The sequence below is a fragment of the Rosa chinensis genome, chromosome 7 (assembly GCF_002994745.2).
Source record: "Rosa chinensis cultivar Old Blush chromosome 7, RchiOBHm-V2, whole genome shotgun sequence".
In the NCBI taxonomy this organism is placed as follows: Eukaryota; Viridiplantae; Streptophyta; class Magnoliopsida; order Rosales; family Rosaceae; genus Rosa; species Rosa chinensis.
Genome location: NC_037094.1, coordinates 1732531 through 1752875, shown reverse-complemented (window position 1 = coordinate 1752875; position 20345 = coordinate 1732531). Strand labels below are relative to the sequence as shown.

Sequence of the window (20345 nt, the reverse complement as noted above, 5' to 3'; positions counted from 1 at the left end):
AAGCTTCTGTTCTCCAGGGGGTCTGAAGCATGCTTGTCTATCTATTGTGTTGCCCTTGAGGCATGTTTTGCCGCTTATTTGTTTGGGTCTTCATCTTTGAACATTGTATTTGTTGATTGACTGAATGGCGGTAAAACCAGATCATTGTGCACAACCAAAGTTGTATTAGGAGTGACGTGTTTGTCAAAGAAAATGAGTGTGGACTACGGAGTATCTGCCCTTGAAGTATGATTATTGCACTCGGGATTTGGGTTATGTTCTTGAGATATGGTTCCAGAAGTGACATGGTTATCGGTTCTCACTGGTTAGTGTACTATATTGATTATTGAACGAGTCCGTACAATGAAGAACTAATGTGGTGGTTAGAGAACTAAAAATGTTCGATCATGACGCATGCATTAGATGGGATTTCTCCTCGCTCACTTTATTAAACCAAATGCATCAATTTCCAAAAGAAAGGGCACTAATACTGACGAGTTTCCCATATTGCAAGTTTAAAGCCTATAAATTTAAGTTCTTTAGATTAGTAAACACAGTATCGGTGTTACAAGTGTACCCATTTTCTCCATATCTATAACGGATCATGAAATACAAAAAATAAGGAAAAGAAAAAAGAAAAAACATTTTAGATGAATTATCAAATTCACAGGATCCAAACAGCTTGGCGGTGAAGAACCTCCAAGAAGTGGCACATAGTCATGATCAAGATGGCAGCTATCAAGTTGGTGCCTTCATTTGAGACACACTAGCCTTCGCCCACAAACGATGTTGCTGCAGTTTGGATCATTAAACAAGACAGATTAGACTCGAACCATTTAGGAATAGCGTATAGACAATATCTGATATGATTACTTGTATTCTACTATCATGAAGGTACATAATAGAATGAGCACGACTAGCAGGAACCATAGGTGGATGAAAACCCATGTACTGGAAATCATAACCAGTTTTAATATTCACTCAATTCTTAGTGACACATTGATTGTGCTCTACTTTCTAGAAGTTACATCAAGGGATCCATTTCAGTTCACAATTAAAAAAAAAAAAAAAAAAAAACCCAAGAAAAAGGGGTGTATAAAATGGCCATGTTCAAAATTGGAAAGATAACTAGTTGTGTTATGATCACGATTTATGAGGATGGCTTATGAGTAACACGTCTTAAATTCGAATAGCATATGTAAGCTAAGCCATCCATAAAATCTTGAAGCTCAGTGTGGGACACAATGCTAGTAAACTGCCAATAAAGAATATAAAGCAAACATCAAATGTACAAGAGATGAAAGAAGGTACTGACACTAGACATCCTCGACGTGGCTTTTTCTTTTTCTCCTTTTGTTTCTGTGGTGGCTTGATAACCACTCTGATAGCAGCATCAAAAACTGCTTTCACATTCTGGAATTGCATCAAAGAGTCATTCACAGCATGATTGATGCATGCAAGAATAAACAGTGGGAAAAATCTATCATGAGATAACACAAGCACAACTGAAAAGAATTGACAACATGATAAATTTCATCAGACAAAACTCATTCGAACTGAAGGACAATTAGTTTAAGGAAACTGCCACCATGACTGACCAAATTTCATATGCACAACTGGCCAAGTTATGGATATTCTAAATGTTGGCACTGTAAATTTTCAACTTTCAATCGTTCCCTATATATACCACTGCTTTAGGAGAAACTGTTCAGAGAAATTTTGATATTAGATTCTACATTTTCTGTGGCACCCATTGACTGGCTTCACACTTGCTCATATTAATTTCGCACAAGAAACCACTATCAGAATTTGTAGAATTCATATAGAAGTAGCTAGTCTCCTTGTTGTATGCAGATATTGAACAATTTACTACCATTATGAATACAAGTACTAGTTGGTACATACCTGCTGAGTTTTTGAGCTGCATTCTATATAATATGCAGCACCAATCTGTTTGCGCAGCTCCTCGCCCTGGTTGTATAAAACAACAATCAGTGATACCATCCATTTCTAACTTATTGCATAATAATGAATCATACTTTTTCAATGGGACCGATACCTGTGCGCTAGTAACAGGTACCAACCCTGGGTGATCAGCCAAATAGTGCTTATCCTCTCGAAGATCTACATTTCCATTATAAACCACATGCTTTAGTTGCAGAAAATTTTGCGGACTACGGGTTCCCATATTATTGAAAGATGACTGCCGATACAATCTGCATAATTGGGGAACTTAATATTTTCCAGCATTATGACTGTTACAGACAATGGAAACTTCTGTGAAGCTTATGTAACCATGAGAGTTACCATCCTTGTGCAGGTTTATACCTAGGATCTGAATATTATTGTATAAATAGACAAAGTCCTGTCAAGTGATATAACAGCAAGTTTCTATATTTTCCATTACATCGAGTTGAAAATAATTAATTTAGATTCAGAACTGGGAAGTGGATAACTAATAAATCCACTTCATTCTACCTTGCAGCAAGCTGATAAGTTAATAACTTCTGAAAAATATTAGCATTTGAAACCTCAGACTGCAATAACATCCAAAACTCAAATTGACAATGTCAAATCCTTATACCTAGTACTTCTCTTTTCCTCATATGCTTCCTCCATTGATACCATCTAATTTCTAAATAAGCATATTACTATTTAAGACTTGCCTTTCCCATTTATGCTTCCTCAATCAATGCCATCTAAATTCTTAACAAACACATTAATTTACTATCCGTACTCTACCCTAGAAATCTCACTACAGTACTGCACAATAATAGCTATTACTTGATAGTTGATAGCAACCACCAACGGCCTTAAGCAGAGCTGCCTTTAAAGTCATCTAGTCAAATTTTCCTTTTAACTCGATCAGCATGATCTCATCAGACGAGATCTGGTCTTTGCCACCGTATCATAGTTTGATCAATTAAAAGTTATTACTCACAACAGAAACACCGGATGGACAGAGGGAACATGATGAAAACCAGTTTAGTTTAGAAACCTGTAGCAAGTTACTATACTCGTGGTGGTGGTATTATTAATTGCATATCTTTTCTCTTCCCAAAGAAATTTGCATGTCAGTAGCTTTCAACAAGTTAGGATGTCAATCTTCTCATACTAAATCCCCCTAAACAGTTCACAAAACCACTGACAGTATCTCTAAATCCGCCATTGCTTGTATCAATGTTTTGTTCAATACAACACATTTTGAGACCCTAAGTTCGTCAAGCTATAGGATGGAAGAAAAATATCGGCAACACTGAACTACAAGCATTATTGGCCAAACATAAACTATGCAAACACATTTGGCAAGTACTATCATAATCATTCGGCTTACCTAGTTTGGTGCCAGCAAGTACTACTGGAACTCCAGGAGCATAATGCTGCAGTTCAGGGATCCACTGAAACAAATCGAGTATAATAAGTCAGAAACTACAAAACAAACAACACTAGAACCAACACAGAGAGACTAATACTCATTATTTTTCAGGTTAGCGCACCTTTTTCAGTATGTTCTCATAGCTGGCACGGCTAACTAATGAGAAAGCTAGGACAAAGACATCTGCACCTCTGTAGCTCAATGGCCTTAGGCGATTGTAATCTTCTTGCCCTGTGAAAAAAAATGCAGAGAGATGATACAACAAAAACGTTTTTGCTAATTTAGCAACATATTACATAAAAGCCAAATTCAAGAATTCAAGAACACTAGGCTGAAATAATTGAAGGTAAAACTTCAATCATACCAGCTGTGTCCCAGAGGCCTAAGTTCACTGTTGTAGATTCAACCACCACATTTGCGCTGAAGTTATCAAACACTGTGGGAACATAATCCTGATGAACAGATAAAAAGAACTGAAATTTAAGTACAGGGATCAATGAAAAAAGGGAGCAAAAGCAACACCATTTCTGACAGGGGAAAAACATCATCAAATATACTTGAAAAAGTCAAGGGTGGCAGAAAAAGCAAATCAATTTGTTGAAAACCACAAAAAAGCTGCAAAACCCAGATGAACACACAGATAAAATGACTGAAAAAAACACCCAAAAGACCCATGATTCAGTACAAGCTGACAGATCTTATGGAAGAAAGAAAGAGAGTTTCATACAGTGGGAAACTTGTTACTGGTGTAACAAATGAGCATACAGGTCTTCCCCACAGCTCCATCTCCAACTGTTACACACTTGATGAACTTGGAAGCGCTTGAAGCCATTGAAACCCAAAAACCAAGAAAGAGTGTAAATTACAGAGAGAGAGAGCAAAAGGGTGGTTGCTAATTTGATGGGATATTCAGAAAGTTTATGGCTTTTTGATTCGGCGGGTAGAGAGAGTGGCATATGTCACATGATTCTCACTCATTCACTCTCCCATATAGGCAGCTGTTCTTCTTTAACTTTTTGTTGTTTGCGGTTGCTTCATTGTTTTTCTTTCCATTTATAATATGAAAATTTATTATTAAGTGATCATTGGTATGGCAAATGGAAAATTAGCTTAAGAAAATCCTTCTGATGACGTTTCTAATTGTTTTCATGCTTTTGTAATTTACGATAAGAAGTTGTAGTTGAGACAAATTGTGCATCTACTTGTGTTTTTTTAGTTTAATTTCCTCTAGATTGTTTATTTAGTCACCCCATAGATTGTTTGAAATATTGAATTCGTATTACAATCGTAATCTACGACTTAAAGACGTGATGAAATAAAAATTTATTATTATACGTCTTTAAATAATAACAAGTTTGAAATAATAACAAAAGAAATTAGAAATAATCAGAAAATGTAAAGTTTACAACGCAATGTCAATAAAATAACTAGAAATTAGTTTATGATCAAAATCACGTTGACTAATATGAAAATAGTGACAAGTGCCACTCTTATTATGTTTACGGGACACCGTTGTGGGTGGTTGTTAAACTAGTTTTTCCTAGGAATGTTGTTGGCTTATCTTCATATTGCTATTTCATTAAATATGGTTATTATATTCTATCTATATAATTTTTTTGTTCTTTATTCAACAAAGTTTCTTAAAGGACATAAAATATCAAAGTTTGTTGGCGGTGCATAAATTCGGTGCAGACCGAATTATAAACTTATGGTGGCAATGATAAGATTTGTAGCTCAAAAGCTTCTTTCAGTTGTGGTCACATCCAAAAAGAAAAATAACAGTATGCACGGAAAGAAGCCTTGCAGGTGAAAATTGGAGTTAAAGTATGTTACATCATCTATTATTCATAGGCCATAATCATAATTCATGATACATTAAAATGACAGTATCATACTCTACTACTCCATTAATCAAGTTCTAAATTGATGGAAATTTGTAGACTTAGGGCCACAAGCACTATTTTTAATCACTACGTGTGGATTAAGGTAGAGTAAAAGTTAGGAGACCATGCCCCATGGGTTTCTTGAGGTGGTGGTGATGATATGGGGTCAATTCAATTTTTGTTCATGTCAAATTGAGTTTCCTTATAAACCCAAAAACAATCTTATAAGTGGTAGATTGGGACCATCAAGATTGAATCTAAGAAGCATTGAATGTTGGAGGTGCCATGTGGGAGAATTGAATAGAAAGAGAGATGGCTTGCTCTCCTTCTTTTGATATTCTTTTGGGGCATATTAGAATACCATGAACACGATACATTTGCAAGAAATATGGCTTATATATAGAGAACAAGCAAGAAATATGACTTATATATAGAGAACAAGGTTCTCTGCTCTTTGTTCTCTTTAGTCTTTACAGGTGTGTCACATTATTATTTTGTTAGGATGTTGAACTTAAACTACAACTTCAATATGTTTTAGTTAAATAGCAGTGGATGTCGGCGAATTGAGAAAATTATATAATGAATAAGAATTCAATATTTTGAGTGCCATCATTTGAAAAAGATCTAAAAATTATGTTATATCAAAGATGAAATTATGCTGATGAATAAAGTGATTGTTCAAGTGACGGACCGTAGAAATGTAGATTCCTTGATAAATGCGCTTGCGCAGTTGCTCTTCGATTAATAGATAGTGATTCAAATTGAAGAACAGTTCAGAGAGAATGAAAATAATTATAAACACCAGTAACTAGTCATGCCTCAAAAGAAAACAGTAGTATAGCGCACACACCAAATGAAACAAATTAGTTAACAACTAGTAGTGCCTCAAATTATTCATGCATGAGGAAAAGAGTCCCAATATCCACCCCTCACCACACTCTGTTCATCGACAACAATATCCATCTCATCCAAGATCCAACATTTCAAACACTTAAGGTTTGCAATTTCAGTTTCGATGGAGATTCTAGTACTTTAGATTTACAAAAATTCGATGAAATTTCATTTATTGATTAGAACATAGATAAATATATATATATATATATATATATATATATCAGTACATATTAGTACGTAATACTAGTTTCAAAAATATCTTTCATATCGCTCAATAATTGGAAATGTCATATTACGGTATTTTAAACAAAAATTTCAATAATTTTAAAGAAATTTGAATATAAATCCTTGCACCCCCTAGAGAATGTATCGCTCATAGGCCGTACCGACATCAGAAGATCATAAGCACTTTTTTTAATTATGTACCAACTATACGTTTTAAAGTACAACCCAAAGCGACCGCCTTAGATCACCGATCGATTTCTGATAGGCATCAGATAATGTTTCTTACTAGTTATATGATTTATATCTCTTATCGCTAACGAGATAACAAAATATCGTTGTAATTTAGTAGTTTAGTAGTATAAGTGTTTTGTGTCATTGTGTGGCGGGAAATCGTATATTTTTTATATCAGCAAAAGAAGGCATTAGAAATATATTATTGAAAAGTTTACATTCCAACTATTCACCCGCAAGTGCAAAGTAAAGAACTTCCAACTAGTCCTCAACATATGGGAGGTAAAATTCAGTACATACTGTTACGATATGATTACTTCCAAGAACAGAGTGTATCAGAACCGTTCACGTCCTTATCCGTACAAGAACATTCTCAATCGTCTACTCTTTCTGGGGGAGGACCGCAAGGCAAAAGCATTCTCTGCATGAACTTGTAACGTTCTCTCCCAATCGACTCATTCTCGGCAAGAGCAAAGTACGAAAGAATAGGATAATGACCAATATAGGAGGCATAGCTATCACGCTGAATGTTCACGGTCCCTTCATATCTATGCAAGCCGGCATGCCCTGTTCCAACGTACTTAGCTTGAAGGTGTTCGAGCTGGGAATTCATGTTGAACCTATCACTGGCATGACCTGCATATTGGCTGCGGAGAAGAAGCACCAGCGGCGAAAGCGAATTGTGTATATAGAGAGATTCGAAATTTGCAGCTACGAAGAAGACGACGACTCTGAAATTAAATCCCGCGGGGAGTCATACATATATATGATGAGCAGAGAACTGAGAGAAGGACAACTCTCCTGATTTCCTAATCCTATTAGCAGTGGCTTTACGTAGAACATCTCGTAAACTACCTGTCCGATTCGGATTCGGATTCGGATTCGGATTTCAGCACCATACATACACATACGATGTGTTAAAAAGCCCCAAAAACATCATAAGAAAACCTATTATCAATTTCTGCATAAACTACCCGTCCCATTCGGATTCGGATTTCGACATGACGAAGGATATTGTCCCTAGTTTCTGGTCTGGCGGGAAATTTTTAAACGGATGCATCCATCTTTTTAATGTCTTTGACACCACATCTTCTCTTGGTTTTCAATCAATAGATTGGAGAAGAGGAGACTGGCAAAGTTGAAGACTAGGTTGGTGGATTTACCTCAGGACGTCATAGTAAACATTCTTATGAGGCTGCCCACCAAATCAATTTGTTGCATCAGATGTGCCTCTAAGACCTTTTCAGTCATAATCGACAGCCCTTTGTTTGCTCTAATGCAGATGTCGAGATCACTTGATTTTGGTATGAGCCCTGTTACCGAAGTACCTCAACCTCAACTTATGCTTTACACTCGGTCTCTAATGTCGAGGCATCAATATATACACTTGCGACCATTGAACTCTGCCTTGACAAACTCTGACTATAGTCTCCTTGTTTCAAATATTTGGTCCCAATCTATCTATCAACTGGAATTCGTTTTTCAGAACCTGTTTTTCTTTAAAATATTGTGATTGTTTGGAGATGGTCCATGCTTCTTACTCAATCCTTTTAGGGGAGAGGTCCTAAAGATCCCAACGACAGAGACGAATTCAATGAAAGACAAGCATCCAAAGGATTGGTATGGTATGGGATTTGATAATACAACAAACACCTACAAGATTGTTTACGTTTACAGGGATTCAAAGAACAACCAACTGGTGGCCAATGTTCATGTATTGGGTCAAAACTCATGCTCATGGCGAGAAATACAAGCAGTTCCTCCTTGTAGCTTAAGCCATATAAATGTATGTTTATACGGAGACACGCATTGGTTGGTTCAAGGAGGCTATCCGGATATTGGAGGGTGGAGAAGCCATATACTTTCTTTTGACTTCAAGAAAGAGAAGTTTTATTGGACTCCTCATCCTGTAAGACTTTACAGGAGATGTACAAGTTGCTTTTTATCACACTATCACATGCTCATTCTGAAAGGAGCTATGACCCTTGTGGATGCATCAGGAATGTATGTTGATATATGGGTGATGAAAAATTACAGCAAGCGACCATTCTCGCCAGAGTACAAAACGGATATCCAAATGTTTGTACCTCATGACAGGTTTACAAATTATACTTGTGGTGAATGGAAGAACGACATATTCTTCATCCCATTGTGTGCTACTTTTGGGATCTGCAGCGTACTTCCATAAAACGTGTATATTATAATAATATGGAGTGGGTTTGATAAGAGAGTCTTTAGTTACACAGGAAGCCTTATTTCCTTGAAAGGTCTTGGTGATTTAGTTCAATGACTTCAATCCACGGATGCAGATCGCGAAGTGGTGATCAGTTGAAGCAAAACAATACTTGTATGTGACATTTTACTCGGGAAAAAAAGAAAAACAAGGGGAAATTATCTTTGATTCGGGAGTGCAGACCTAAGCTATTAATTAAAAGTTCCTTTTAATTTTTCTTTTTATTCTTTTCCTTTTATCATGAATAGACTGCAATATCAAATATAAATTCTAATACAGTATGCGTATCTAAAACAATACTACTGACTACTAATAGACCACACACGAAACTGAACCCTATTTTTGTTGGAACAGCTGGGGCTTAGCAGTTATTTTGTGAGAGTTTGTTTGAGTTATTGCAGATAATAAACCATATTTATGAGGACAGTACGTTACTCTATTTATGAGGACAGTACGTTACTCTACTTATGAGGGCAGTACGTTAGGTTTGAATACATTAAACCTTACTTATGAGGGCAGTTTCTTTGTAAGGCTATATAAGCCAACATTCAGCAGTTGAATAAACAAGCAGAATTCTCCCATATATTGTATTGTGTGTGTGCTAGGTTTATACAACAGTGGTATCAAAGCCCCTCATAGGACCTGATCGAGAGTCTGAGAGTTTGAGAGCTAAGAAACCGCAGTTTTCTTAGAAGGATAAGGGGTTGAGTGTGAGAGAAACACAGAGAGTTAAAGTGTGAGGTTGAGTGTGAGAGAAACACAGAGAGTTAAAGTGTGAGGAAAACACTCGGAGTTAGAGGGTGAGTTTGAGATGGCGACAGAGAAAAATTATGTTCAGCCTGCCATACCTAGATTCGATGGTCATTATGACCATTGGTCTATGCTCATGGAAAACTTCTTGCGATCAAAGGAGTATTGAGGCTTGGTAGAAAATGGGATTCCGGTAGTAGCAGATGGAATTGAACCCACTGAGGCACAGCGCAAGGCCATTGAAGACGCAAGATTAAAAGACCTAAAGGTGAAAAATTACCTTTTCCAAGCCATTGACAGAACAATTATGGAGACAATTCTCATCAAAGAGACAGCCAAAAACATTTGGGACTCAATGAGGCAGAAGTACCAAGGTTCTACAAAGGTGAAGAGAGCTCAGCTGCAGGCACTTCGAAGAGAGTTTGAGGTGCTCCAAATGAAAGATGGAGAGACGGTAGATGAATACTTTGCTCGGACATTAACCATTGTCAACAAGATGAAAGCTCATGGTGAAAGAATGGAGCAGCTTGTGATTGTGGAGAAAATTCTAAGGTCGATGCCTGTCAAATTTAATTACGTGGTGTGCTCCATAGAAGAATCCAACAATCTCACCACAATGTCTATTGATGAACTACAAAGCAGTCTGCTTGTTCATGAGCAAAGAATGCGTATCCATACCGGAGAGGAGCAAGCTTTGAAGGTGTCCTATGAAGACGGAGTTGGAGCAAGAGGACGAGGCTTTAGAGGAGACTTTAGAGGCAGAGGTAGAGGAAGGGGCAGGCAACAGTTCAACAAGGCACTGGTGGAGTGCTATAAATGCCACAAATTAGGGCATTTCCAATACGAATGCCCTGATTGGGAGAAAGGTGCACATTATGTAGAGTTAGATGAGGGTGAAGAGATGCTGTTGATGGCACATGTTGAGCTCAACAATGCCACAAGGGAAGAAGTTTGGTTTATGGACTCAGGGTGTAGCAATCACATGAGTGGTGACAAGCGGTGGTTCACAAGTATGGATGAGCAGTTTCGACAACATGTGAAGCTTGGTAACAACTCCAAGATGGTAGTGATGGGGAAGGGAAATGTTAGACTACACATCAATGGAATCACACATGTGATCACTGATGTCTATTATATACCGGAGCTGAAGAACAATTTGCTTAGCATCGGTCAGCTACAAGAAAAAGGGGTTGCAATCTTGATTCAAGATGGGAAGTGCCGTGTTTATCATCCAAAGAAAGGTTTGATTATGGAAACCAATATGACTGCCAATAGAATGTTTGTGCTCCTTGCAGTCATGTCTGAGACCTTAACCTGCTTCCAAACTGCGGCTGAAGACAGTACTCAATTATGGCATTGTCGTTACGGCCACCTTGGCTATAAGGGATTAAGAACTCTGCAATATAAGAAGCTTGTGAAGGGTTTGCCGGAAATAAAGACACCAACCAAGTTGTGCACACACTGTATGATAGGCAAGCAGCACAGAGAGTCCATACCAAAGAAAAGCTTATGGAGAGCCTCACACAAACTTCAGCTAGTGCACTCGGATATTTGTGGACCGATCACACCTCTGTCAAGCAGTGGAAAAAGGTACTTGATCACTTTTATAGATGATTATAGTCGGAAAATTTGGGTGTCTTTCTTATCTGAAAAATCTCAAGCCTTTGCTTCATTTAAGAACTTCAAGAGTTTAGTTGAGAAAGAATCAGGGGCTTCAATTAAATGTCTTCGAACAGATAGGGGAGTAGAATTTACTTCTCAGGAGTTTAATGCTTTCTGTAGTTCACATGGCATAAACAGGCAATTGACAACTGCCTTCACCCCTCAACAAAACGGGGTGGCTGAGAGAAAGAATTGAACCATTATGAATATGGTTCGAAGCATGTTGTCAGAGAAACAAGTTCCAAAGTTTTTTTGGCCTGAAGCAGTCAACTGGACTGTATACATTCTCAATCGAAGCCCCACCTTGGTAGTGAAGGAATTGACTCCAGAAGAAGCTTGGAGTGGCATCAAACCATCGGTTCACCACTTCAGGGTCTTTGGTTGCATTGCACATGTCCATGTTCCAGAAGCTAGAAGGAAGAAATTGGATGATAAAAGCTTCAAGTGTGTGATGTTGGGGATTAGTGAAGAAAGCAAAGCCTACAGGCTCTATGATCCTACTTCTAAGCGCATTGTGATTAGCAGAGATGTCATTTTTGAAGAAGATGCAAGCTGGGACTGGAAAAGAAGTGCTGAAGAAGTGAAGCTTGATGTGTTAGACTGGAATAATAGTGAAGAAGAGAGAAATGAGTCTGGGGAAAGTGACGAAGAAGAAGGAGCTGAAGGAGAAGGAGCAACTAGCAACGAAGAAGAAGAAGCTGAAGGAGAAGGAGCAACTAGCTCTTCCTCAAATCAGTCGGAAGAAGAAGCTCAACAAGAAAGGAGGACAAGGAGATTACCAGTGTGGATGCAAGACTATGAAAGTGGAGAAGGGCTGTCAGAAGTAGAAGAGTTGCACAATCTTGTGATGTTCACTTCTACATCCGATCCAACTACGTTTGAAGAGGCGCGCAAAAGTGAAAAATGGCAGGCCGCAATGGTTCAAGAAATAGAGGCAATCGAGAAAAATGGTACTTGGGAATTGACCGAGTTGCCAAAAGGAGCAAAAACTATCGGAGTAAAATGGATATTCAAAACAAAGTTGAATGAAAGTGGAGAAGTGGATAAATGCAAAGCACGGCTTGTTGTTAAGGGGTATGCTCAACAGTATGGGATCGATTATACTGAGGTGTTTGCACCTGTGGCTAGGTGGGACACCATACGCATGATAATTGCTCTAGCTGCTAAAAAGGGATGGTGTGTGTATCAAATGGACGTGAAGAGTGCATTTCTGCATGGTGAGTTAAATGAAACCGTTTTCGTTGATTAGCCACAAGGGTTTGTGAAGAAGGGTGATGAGTTGAAAGTGTATAAATTGAAGAAAGCCTTGTACGGCCTCAAACAGGCTCCACGTGCGTGGTACAGTCGTATCGAAGCCTATTTCATCAGGGAAGGATTTGAACGGTGCCCACATGAGCATACCTTGTTCGTGAAGTCAGGAGAAAAAGGTACCATTCTCATTGTTAGTATTTACGTTGATGACCTTATATTTACTGGCAATGATGAATACATGTTTGAGGAATTTAAGAAGTCTATGAAACAAGAGTTTGACATGATGGATCTTGGTAAGATGCGTTATTTCCTTGGAGTTGAGGTTATTCAGAATGAGGATGGGATTTACATTTGCCAAAAGAAATATGCAAAGGAGGTGTTGGAGAGATTCGGAATGGAGAAGAGAAACTCATCTAGGAACCCTATTGTCCCTGGATTCAAGTTGATGAAAGATGAAAATGGTGTGAAGGTGGACGCCACTATGTATAAGCAGGTTGTTGGCTGTTTGATGTACTTGGCAGCTACTAGGCCAGATCTCATGTATGTGATAAGTCTAATCAGCAGGTTTATGGGAAGTCCGACTGAGCTACACATGCAAGCAGTTAAAAGAGTCCTCAGGTACCTCAAAGGCACTGTTGATTTGGGGATTCTGTACAAACGAAATGGGAACGAGAAGCTTGAGGCATACACGGATAGTGACTACGCAGGTGATCTAGATGACCGGAGGAGCACATCCGGATACGTGTTTCTGCTTAGCACCGGTGCAGTTTCATGGTCTTCTAAAAAGCAACCTGTAGTTACCTTATCTACCACCGAAGCTGAGTTTATAGCTGCAGCTTCCTGTGCTTGTCAAGGAATTTGGATGCGCAGAGTTCTTGAAAAGCTTGCCATGCTCAAAATGGAAGCACAACCGTGTATTGTGATAACAGCTCCACTATAAAACTTTCGAAGAACCCGGTACTGCATGGAAGAAGCAAACATATTGACGTACGTTTCCATTTCCTTCGTGACCTTACCAAAGATGGAACAGTGGAGCTGGTCCATTGCAACTCACAGAATCAGATAGCAGACATCATGACGAAGCCACTGAAGCTTGAAGTGTTTGAGAAGCTTCGTGAGCTGCTTGGGATGTGCAAGGTACCAGGTATAAAATGATTGCACAAGTGCAAACAGTTTAAGGGAGGATATGTTGGAACAGCTGGGGCTTAGCAGTTATTTTGTGAGAGTTTGTTTGAGTTATTGCAGATAATAAACCATATTTATGAGGACAGTACGTTACTCTATTTATGAGGACAGTACGTTACTCTACTTATGAGGGCAGTACGTTAGGTTTGAATACATTAAACCTTACTTATGAGGGCAGTTTCTTTGTAAGGCTATATAAGCCAACATTCAGCAGTTGACTAAACAAGCAGAATTCTCCCAGATATTGTATTGTGTGTGTGCTAGGTTTATACAACAATTTTTGCATAACTACTAGTGCATTAAACTAATCTCTATCGATGAGACAGGACAGAGCTTCTGTTCCTAGATTTTGTTACAGCAAAAATTCTCTGAAACAGTAGCAAAGAGTGATGATGTTCTCTGAATCCTTTCGAAATTTTAGAACCGAAAGCAACTCATTCATCTTCATAGAGGTACTTCTACTGTCTATTAAATTTGAGACATTTCTTAACAAGAAACATATTCAACAAGCAACAAGATTTGAAGCTTACCTTGCTCTTCTAGGAATGTGTTTAAATGGATCGAAGATGGTCCTCAAACTTAGCCATAATCTTAGATTTCTCCATTTGAATCTTCTTCTCATCAGCAAACAATTTTTGTAATCTCTGTCTTTTGTCTTTGCAAAAGTTCAATACGGCTGAAGTATGGATCCTGAATTTATTCAAGTCTTCCACTGCCTCTGCGTGCATTGTTCTTAGTCCTAAAATATTCTCATCACCTAATTGCTTGCCTTCACATTCTGCCAATTGACACTCTAACTCGCTCACCACTTCCTCCTTTTCTTTGCATATCTCCACCAAGGAATCGTATACCTCGGCAGAAAACAAATCAGCTTCATTGTGCTGATCTGAATTCTTATGTTTCACATTCACTGTCTCTTCATTCTCATGGTCTCTTGGTCTCTTCCATTTCTCAGAAGGCAGAGTCGTCGTTGGAGGGCGAAAAACATGAACTAATTCAAACACAAGTTTTTCATCGTTGGCAGCAGGTTCTTTGATCAGCTCCAAAATGATACAATCGCCGGAGATCAACTCATTGTCCTTTTTAAAATCCAACCAACCATCATGGAACTCAGCAGACGTTCCTAGACTTCTCTTTCGTTTACAACACCAATCTCCCGAACTAAACATGGTTCTTGTTCTACTCGTTTCATACTTGAGAGAAACAGACCAAGTCCTGTCAACATACCCCCGACTTCGAAGGGTCACATCGACTTCACCATTACCAGACTCGTAAGTGCCATTTACAGTCACAAAACTCACAGGTGTTGGCTGAAAATGGAAAAAAAAACTAGCATTAAAAACAGAACAGAATCAAGAGCAGGAAGTATATATAAACTAAGCTAAGAGACTAAGAGAGCTTTACCAGCACAGTTTCAATGTGGTTGCTTATGGGGTAAAACCGTTCAATTGAATGAGACAAGATAATAGTAGTCATATGATTTCCGGATGCTATCTCTAAAGCTCTACTAGCAGCTTCTTCACTGCTTTTCACCTCCATCAGGATGGGAGTTTTCGATCGATGCATAGCTAGATTGCACCGATAATTAAGTATCACTCTTTAATATGTACTACATTGGCAGCTAAAGACTCAATCTTTGTTGCTTGGGTTCAATTCAAATATATGATTCAATGTCAATGCATTGAAGTGCAGACTGTATAGACACATATGAGAAGAATATTACCAGGTGGACAAGGGTCTCTCTGTTCCATCACCGTCGGCTCGCCGGAGAAACCATATGCCGGCGAATGGAAGATGTCAAAGGCTCCACCTTTAAAGTTTCATGGACGGCGGCGGAGTGAAGATGATGTTTAAAAATATACCTAGAAACTAGGAGTAATGTAATGTACACACAATCAAGTACTAAAATTAATTACCCCGTTTCAAAAAAATAAAAAATGAATTACCCCGGTATTTTGACCAACGGTGGTTTTACCAGTAGGGGGTTGTTATAATAAACAACCTTTAAAATATTATAAATCTGTGGATCCAATATGTTTGATTTTGAGGATTGGGCTCAAAATAGTGCAATTCCGATTGTTACATTTTGAGTGGGTTTTCGAAGGCTAAAACATGTTAAGAATGAATCTTAAAAACCTCATTTTTTAACAACATTGTGTTTACACTCCCGTGTTAAATTTGACAATATTTGAGCCAAAACTCCTATAGCACATGAGTTTTTGGACAAGATTTATTTTTGAAGAATTTTATTATACACCAAATTTACCAATCACATATTAGATTAAATCCACTCATAAGATTTTTTTAAAATATACCCAAACCTATTAATTGGGTTCATCTAATAAAAATCTATTAACTAGAATAAATAATAAAACCAGTTTTTGTTAAAATTACGAAAGATGCTACAAGCCCTAAATATATCGTAGATGAAACTGACGCCTACAGACATCTCCTATAACATAACCAGACCCTTGATTTAAGCAGTATGAGTCCGTGTAGGTTAATATAATACCTAGGGCTGTCAATGGGTCGTGTCGGGTTGGATTCGTGTCGTGTCACAAGATACAAATTCAAACCCGACTTATTTATTAATCGTGTTGAAAATTTAAACACAAATCTAACCTATTTATTAAACGGGTTACCCGTTTCCAACCCGCTTAACCCATTTAATAAATAGGTCGTGTCATGTTGGACAAAATGATTCATTTAAGGATTAACGCAACTGATTTAACTAAAAAAATACATAAATTGATTAAATCTACTAAAAACTCTATAAGACGAAAAATATAAATAATTATTCATAAATAATTAAATCCAATAATGATGAAGCAAAATATTTCAAATTGTCCAATCCTAGGACCAAGTACTCCAAACTTCCAAAATTTCAAGAAGAAGTATAGCATAATCGGGTTATACAAGTTCATTTCGTGTTGACGGGCTGACCCGCTGCCGACCCGCTTTTTAATCGTGCGGGTTTTGAGTTGTGTTATCTTAATGGGCTGACCCGTAACCGACCCGTTTATTAAATGGGTCATGACGGATTGACCCGCTGCCGACCCGCTTTTTAATCGTGCTGGTTTCGAGTCGTGTTATCGGGTCGTGTCAGAATTAAGAGCCCTAATAATACCTAGATATGAGGTTATTTATAATATCCAATTGTTAGGTAGATGTCTAATTATTTATAATACCTAGATATGAGGTTATTTATAACACCTACAATTGATTTAAAATACCCAAGTGTTTATGCCAGATTGGAGGTTATTTATAACACCTAATTGTTAGGTAGATGTCTAATTATTTATAATACCTAGATAGGAGGTTATTTATAACACCTACAATTGATTTAAAATACCAAGTGTTTATGCCAGATTGGAGGTTATTTATAATATCCAATTGTTAGGTAGATGTCTGATTATTTATAACACCTAGATAGGAGGTTATTTATAACACCTACAATTGATTTAAAATACCAAGTGTTTATGCCTGATTGGCGGTTATTTATAATATTCAATTGTTAGGTAGATGTCTGATTATTTATTATACCTAGATAGGAGGTTATTTATAACACCTACAATTTTTATTTTTATTTTTGAGTAAAAGAAGATTTCATTGAGAATCGTAGGCCAGAACAGCACTTACAAATATCCCAAAAAGGGTAATCATGCACCATTCACTTAAGACATTGAAGCTCACTTAATCAAGGAGCCTAGCAAACTACAACATTACCCTACAAAAAGATAATTTTGTGTGAAAACTTCATTTGTCAATGCGCTCAATTGCGGCGCGCCAGAAGCTTCCATTATCAAGATGTAAGAGAAAAAACATCATAATCTGCAGGCTAAAGAGGTCAACCATAGACGTAGTTTGTTGGATGAAACCACTGGGGTCCCAAATACGAAATCCTAGGAGACTAGAGCCTAAGATTGTGGTCCACAAAAGGGCCCAAATCCAAGCAATATCTGGTTTGGGTCTTAGACTCAGCTTGGGCCGCCTAGAAGATCTGGGCACCCAATTGAAGTTTGGCCTCTCATGTGATCTGGGCACACGGCTCTTAGGCAACCCATCTCTAGTAGCCATCTTGGTCACGGCTACCACCGCCACCGCCTCTGCCTCTTGCACTCTGTCATCTTCCACATTGCCGCCCCAAGGACGATGTTGCATGACACTCACCGGCCCCTCCTTGGGCTCCGAGACGCTTATCACTTCTCCTGAAAATTCGAGGGCTGCAATTTTCTTCACCATCCTCCGGACACATGAGACCGTCACCAAGCTAGGTGACTAGATCACCACCGACTCTGCATATCTGTCCGCCTTGTTCCGGGGACCGGACCAATAATCATTTGCTGCTTTCAACAACCTGCAATAGCCTATCCCACTCCACTCTGCGTTCTCAGATATCACCACTTTCATCTTCTTCATTACCAGATCCATCCACTTCTCCATTTTCAGTCGCCCTCGTTTGGGCCTTAATCCAGCCATTTTGATAGTCATACCATCAATGGTCGTCTCCAAGCAAACTGTGCTTTCCAAGGCGAGATCGCTCCGGCAAGTATCACAATCCGCTATAGCACTCAATTGATGTTTATGGATGATTGTCGAGAAGAAACGACTTTGGAGGGCTGCGATCGGACAGCGGGGTGTGGAGAGGAAACCCCCACTTAGAGAAGAGGCAGGCACCAGACTCCATGATTGAAATACCCTGCTTAGGTGGCTAGGGTTTAGCAGCCTTCGAAGCATAGAGGTCACGTGATTTAAAATACCAAGTGTTTATGCCAGATTGAAGGTTATTTATAATACCTAGATAGGAGGTTATTTATAACACCTACAATTGATTTAAAATACCCAAGTGTTTATGCTAGATTGGAGGTTATTTATAGGGTGGTGCTATTCGCACACTGATTTTCTCTATTCACACACCCCCCTCTATTTATCTATTATTTTAATTTAATTTTTTTTTTAAATTACTCTAACTACCCTCCCTTGCAATTCTTTTTTCTATTTTCTTTTTGGCAAGTCAATCATCCCCAAATCCTAAACCCTTATTTTCTTGCAGACACAGAGAACTTCAAAACTCTTTGCAATTTTCTCTTAAGAATTCCATCAAAAACTTCTCTAGCATAGTCATTATATATCTCTAACGTGACGCTTTGAAGTTTAATTATGCAGAACAAGTAACTTTAGATCCATCTTTGGAAAAAAAAAATTTACATTTGATTTGCAATGGAGACATGGAAGAAAAATATGAGTTTAGTGATCATTCGAGCCCCTTTGAATCCATCATTCCTAATAAGATTCTAATTGAAATTATTTGGTGTATTTCAATTCATCGCTCTCCGCTAAAAAGATCAATTTCTCAAAGATTTGGTGGACTAGGAGCTTTAAATTTGTGTTTTATGTTCATCTTAGTTTGATTTTGGTATGGCTTGCTTGCTAATCATGGTTTTGACTTGAGTTGATTGATAAGTTTGAAATTATTGACACTTTGTTTTCATTTTGACTTACTGTGATGACCTGGATTTCTGTTATTTAATTTTGGTAATTAATAATGGATCAGTTGTACAATAATTGTTATTGTGCTTTATTCGTAGGTTGTATGTGAAGTGTAATGGTTTTCGTACGTGTAATTATTCAAATTTCACAATTTAGGGGGTCCTGTGAAGTTTGACTTTTTATACGTTGGGATTCTCATAAAATTTCCTTCACGAAAATTGTAGAGCGTGTCGATACGAGTTCGTGGATATGTGGTTGCGTCAATCGGAGTTCGTATGAGAAAGTTATGACTATCGGAAGAAGTTTCCATTTTAGTATAAATAGAGAAAATCATAAAATTCCTTCATAATTTCCATTTCCATTTCCGGAAACCATCTTTTCTCTCTCGGTCGACTCCTTCAGAAACGAAACCTTCTGTCTGACCCGACTAGGATCCGGATGATCCGACCCGGCCGAAACTCGCAGCTCTGGCGATCTCTGGCCGTGAAACTTGGTCAGTTGATTCGTCTCCTCCGTCTGGTTGTCTCTGTGGCATCTTCTAGCGGCGATATCCACTGTGTACAACGTAGTTTCGTGTTTTCGGACCCAACCGGAAAACGTAGCTCCGGTGACGGTACAACTTCAAGTTTCCTCATTTGGCTTCGTGGGAGCCTTCTGGATCGATCTATGATGTTTGTTTGGATCGATTTACGTGGAAATCGGTTCAACTCGGATTGAGCAAAAATCCAAAGCTTGTGAGGTAGTTTTCGACCATTTATGCTTGTTTTCTGACTTCGAGCTAGTTATGAAAATTCACAAGCATGCTTAGATGAACAACTTTGATGTTGAGAGTTTTGTGAAATACTGAGTTTTGGCCGGCGGCGGTGCGCCACCGCCTGTGGCAGCGTTCTGGTAGCTTTTCGGTATTTTTGGTATTATATATGTTCTACTCGTTGATACGAGCGTTTTGATATATAATATGCATGATGGTATTCATATTATTGTTGAATGTGACTTTTCAGGAAACAATATTATGGAAAAAGATGTTTTCTATTTTTTGAAAAGTATTGAGCTTGATGTTACATTTTTGAGTCAAGTGTGACTCATTTTAATGTATTGGTCCTTGTACCAAGGGTCACAGATGGTGAGCAGAGATTGGGAAAACCGAAACTAGATGTTTGTAACGTTTCTAGGTCAGGTGTTGTTA

General features: G+C 38.2%; 3 protein-coding genes across 3 annotated transcripts; all 3 read right to left on the bottom strand.

The window, feature by feature from the left end:
* Positions 1 to 484: 484 nt before the first annotated feature.
* LOC112176621 (rac-like GTP-binding protein 3) lies at positions 485 to 4376 on the bottom strand. The gene is made up of 8 exons (XM_024314645.2): positions 4083 to 4376; positions 3720 to 3807; positions 3477 to 3586; positions 3314 to 3377; positions 2039 to 2103; positions 1885 to 1950; positions 1295 to 1392; positions 485 to 771 (listed from the first exon to the last, which is right to left on the bottom strand). Exons 1-8 carry the CDS (start codon positions 4185 to 4187, stop codon positions 732 to 734), a joined length of 636 nt encoding a protein of 211 aa, XP_024170413.1. The 5' UTR covers positions 4188 to 4376; the 3' UTR covers positions 485 to 731.
* Positions 4377 to 6747: 2371 nt separating this feature from the next.
* LOC112176286 (uncharacterized protein At3g23325) lies at positions 6748 to 7342 on the bottom strand (the record flags this gene model as incomplete). The annotated part of the gene is made up of 1 exon (XM_024314129.2): positions 6748 to 7342. A coding segment is annotated over one exon (381 nt), but the record flags the coding sequence as incomplete, so codon positions are not given.
* Positions 7343 to 13929: 6587 nt separating this feature from the next.
* Positions 13930 to 15580, bottom strand: LOC112179841. The gene is made up of 2 exons (XM_040512256.1): positions 15074 to 15580; positions 13930 to 14979 (listed from the first exon to the last, which is right to left on the bottom strand). Exons 1-2 carry the CDS (start codon positions 15233 to 15235, stop codon positions 14221 to 14223), a joined length of 921 nt encoding a protein of 306 aa, XP_040368190.1. The 5' UTR covers positions 15236 to 15580; the 3' UTR covers positions 13930 to 14220.
* Between the last annotated feature and the right edge of the window lie 4765 nt (positions 15581 to 20345).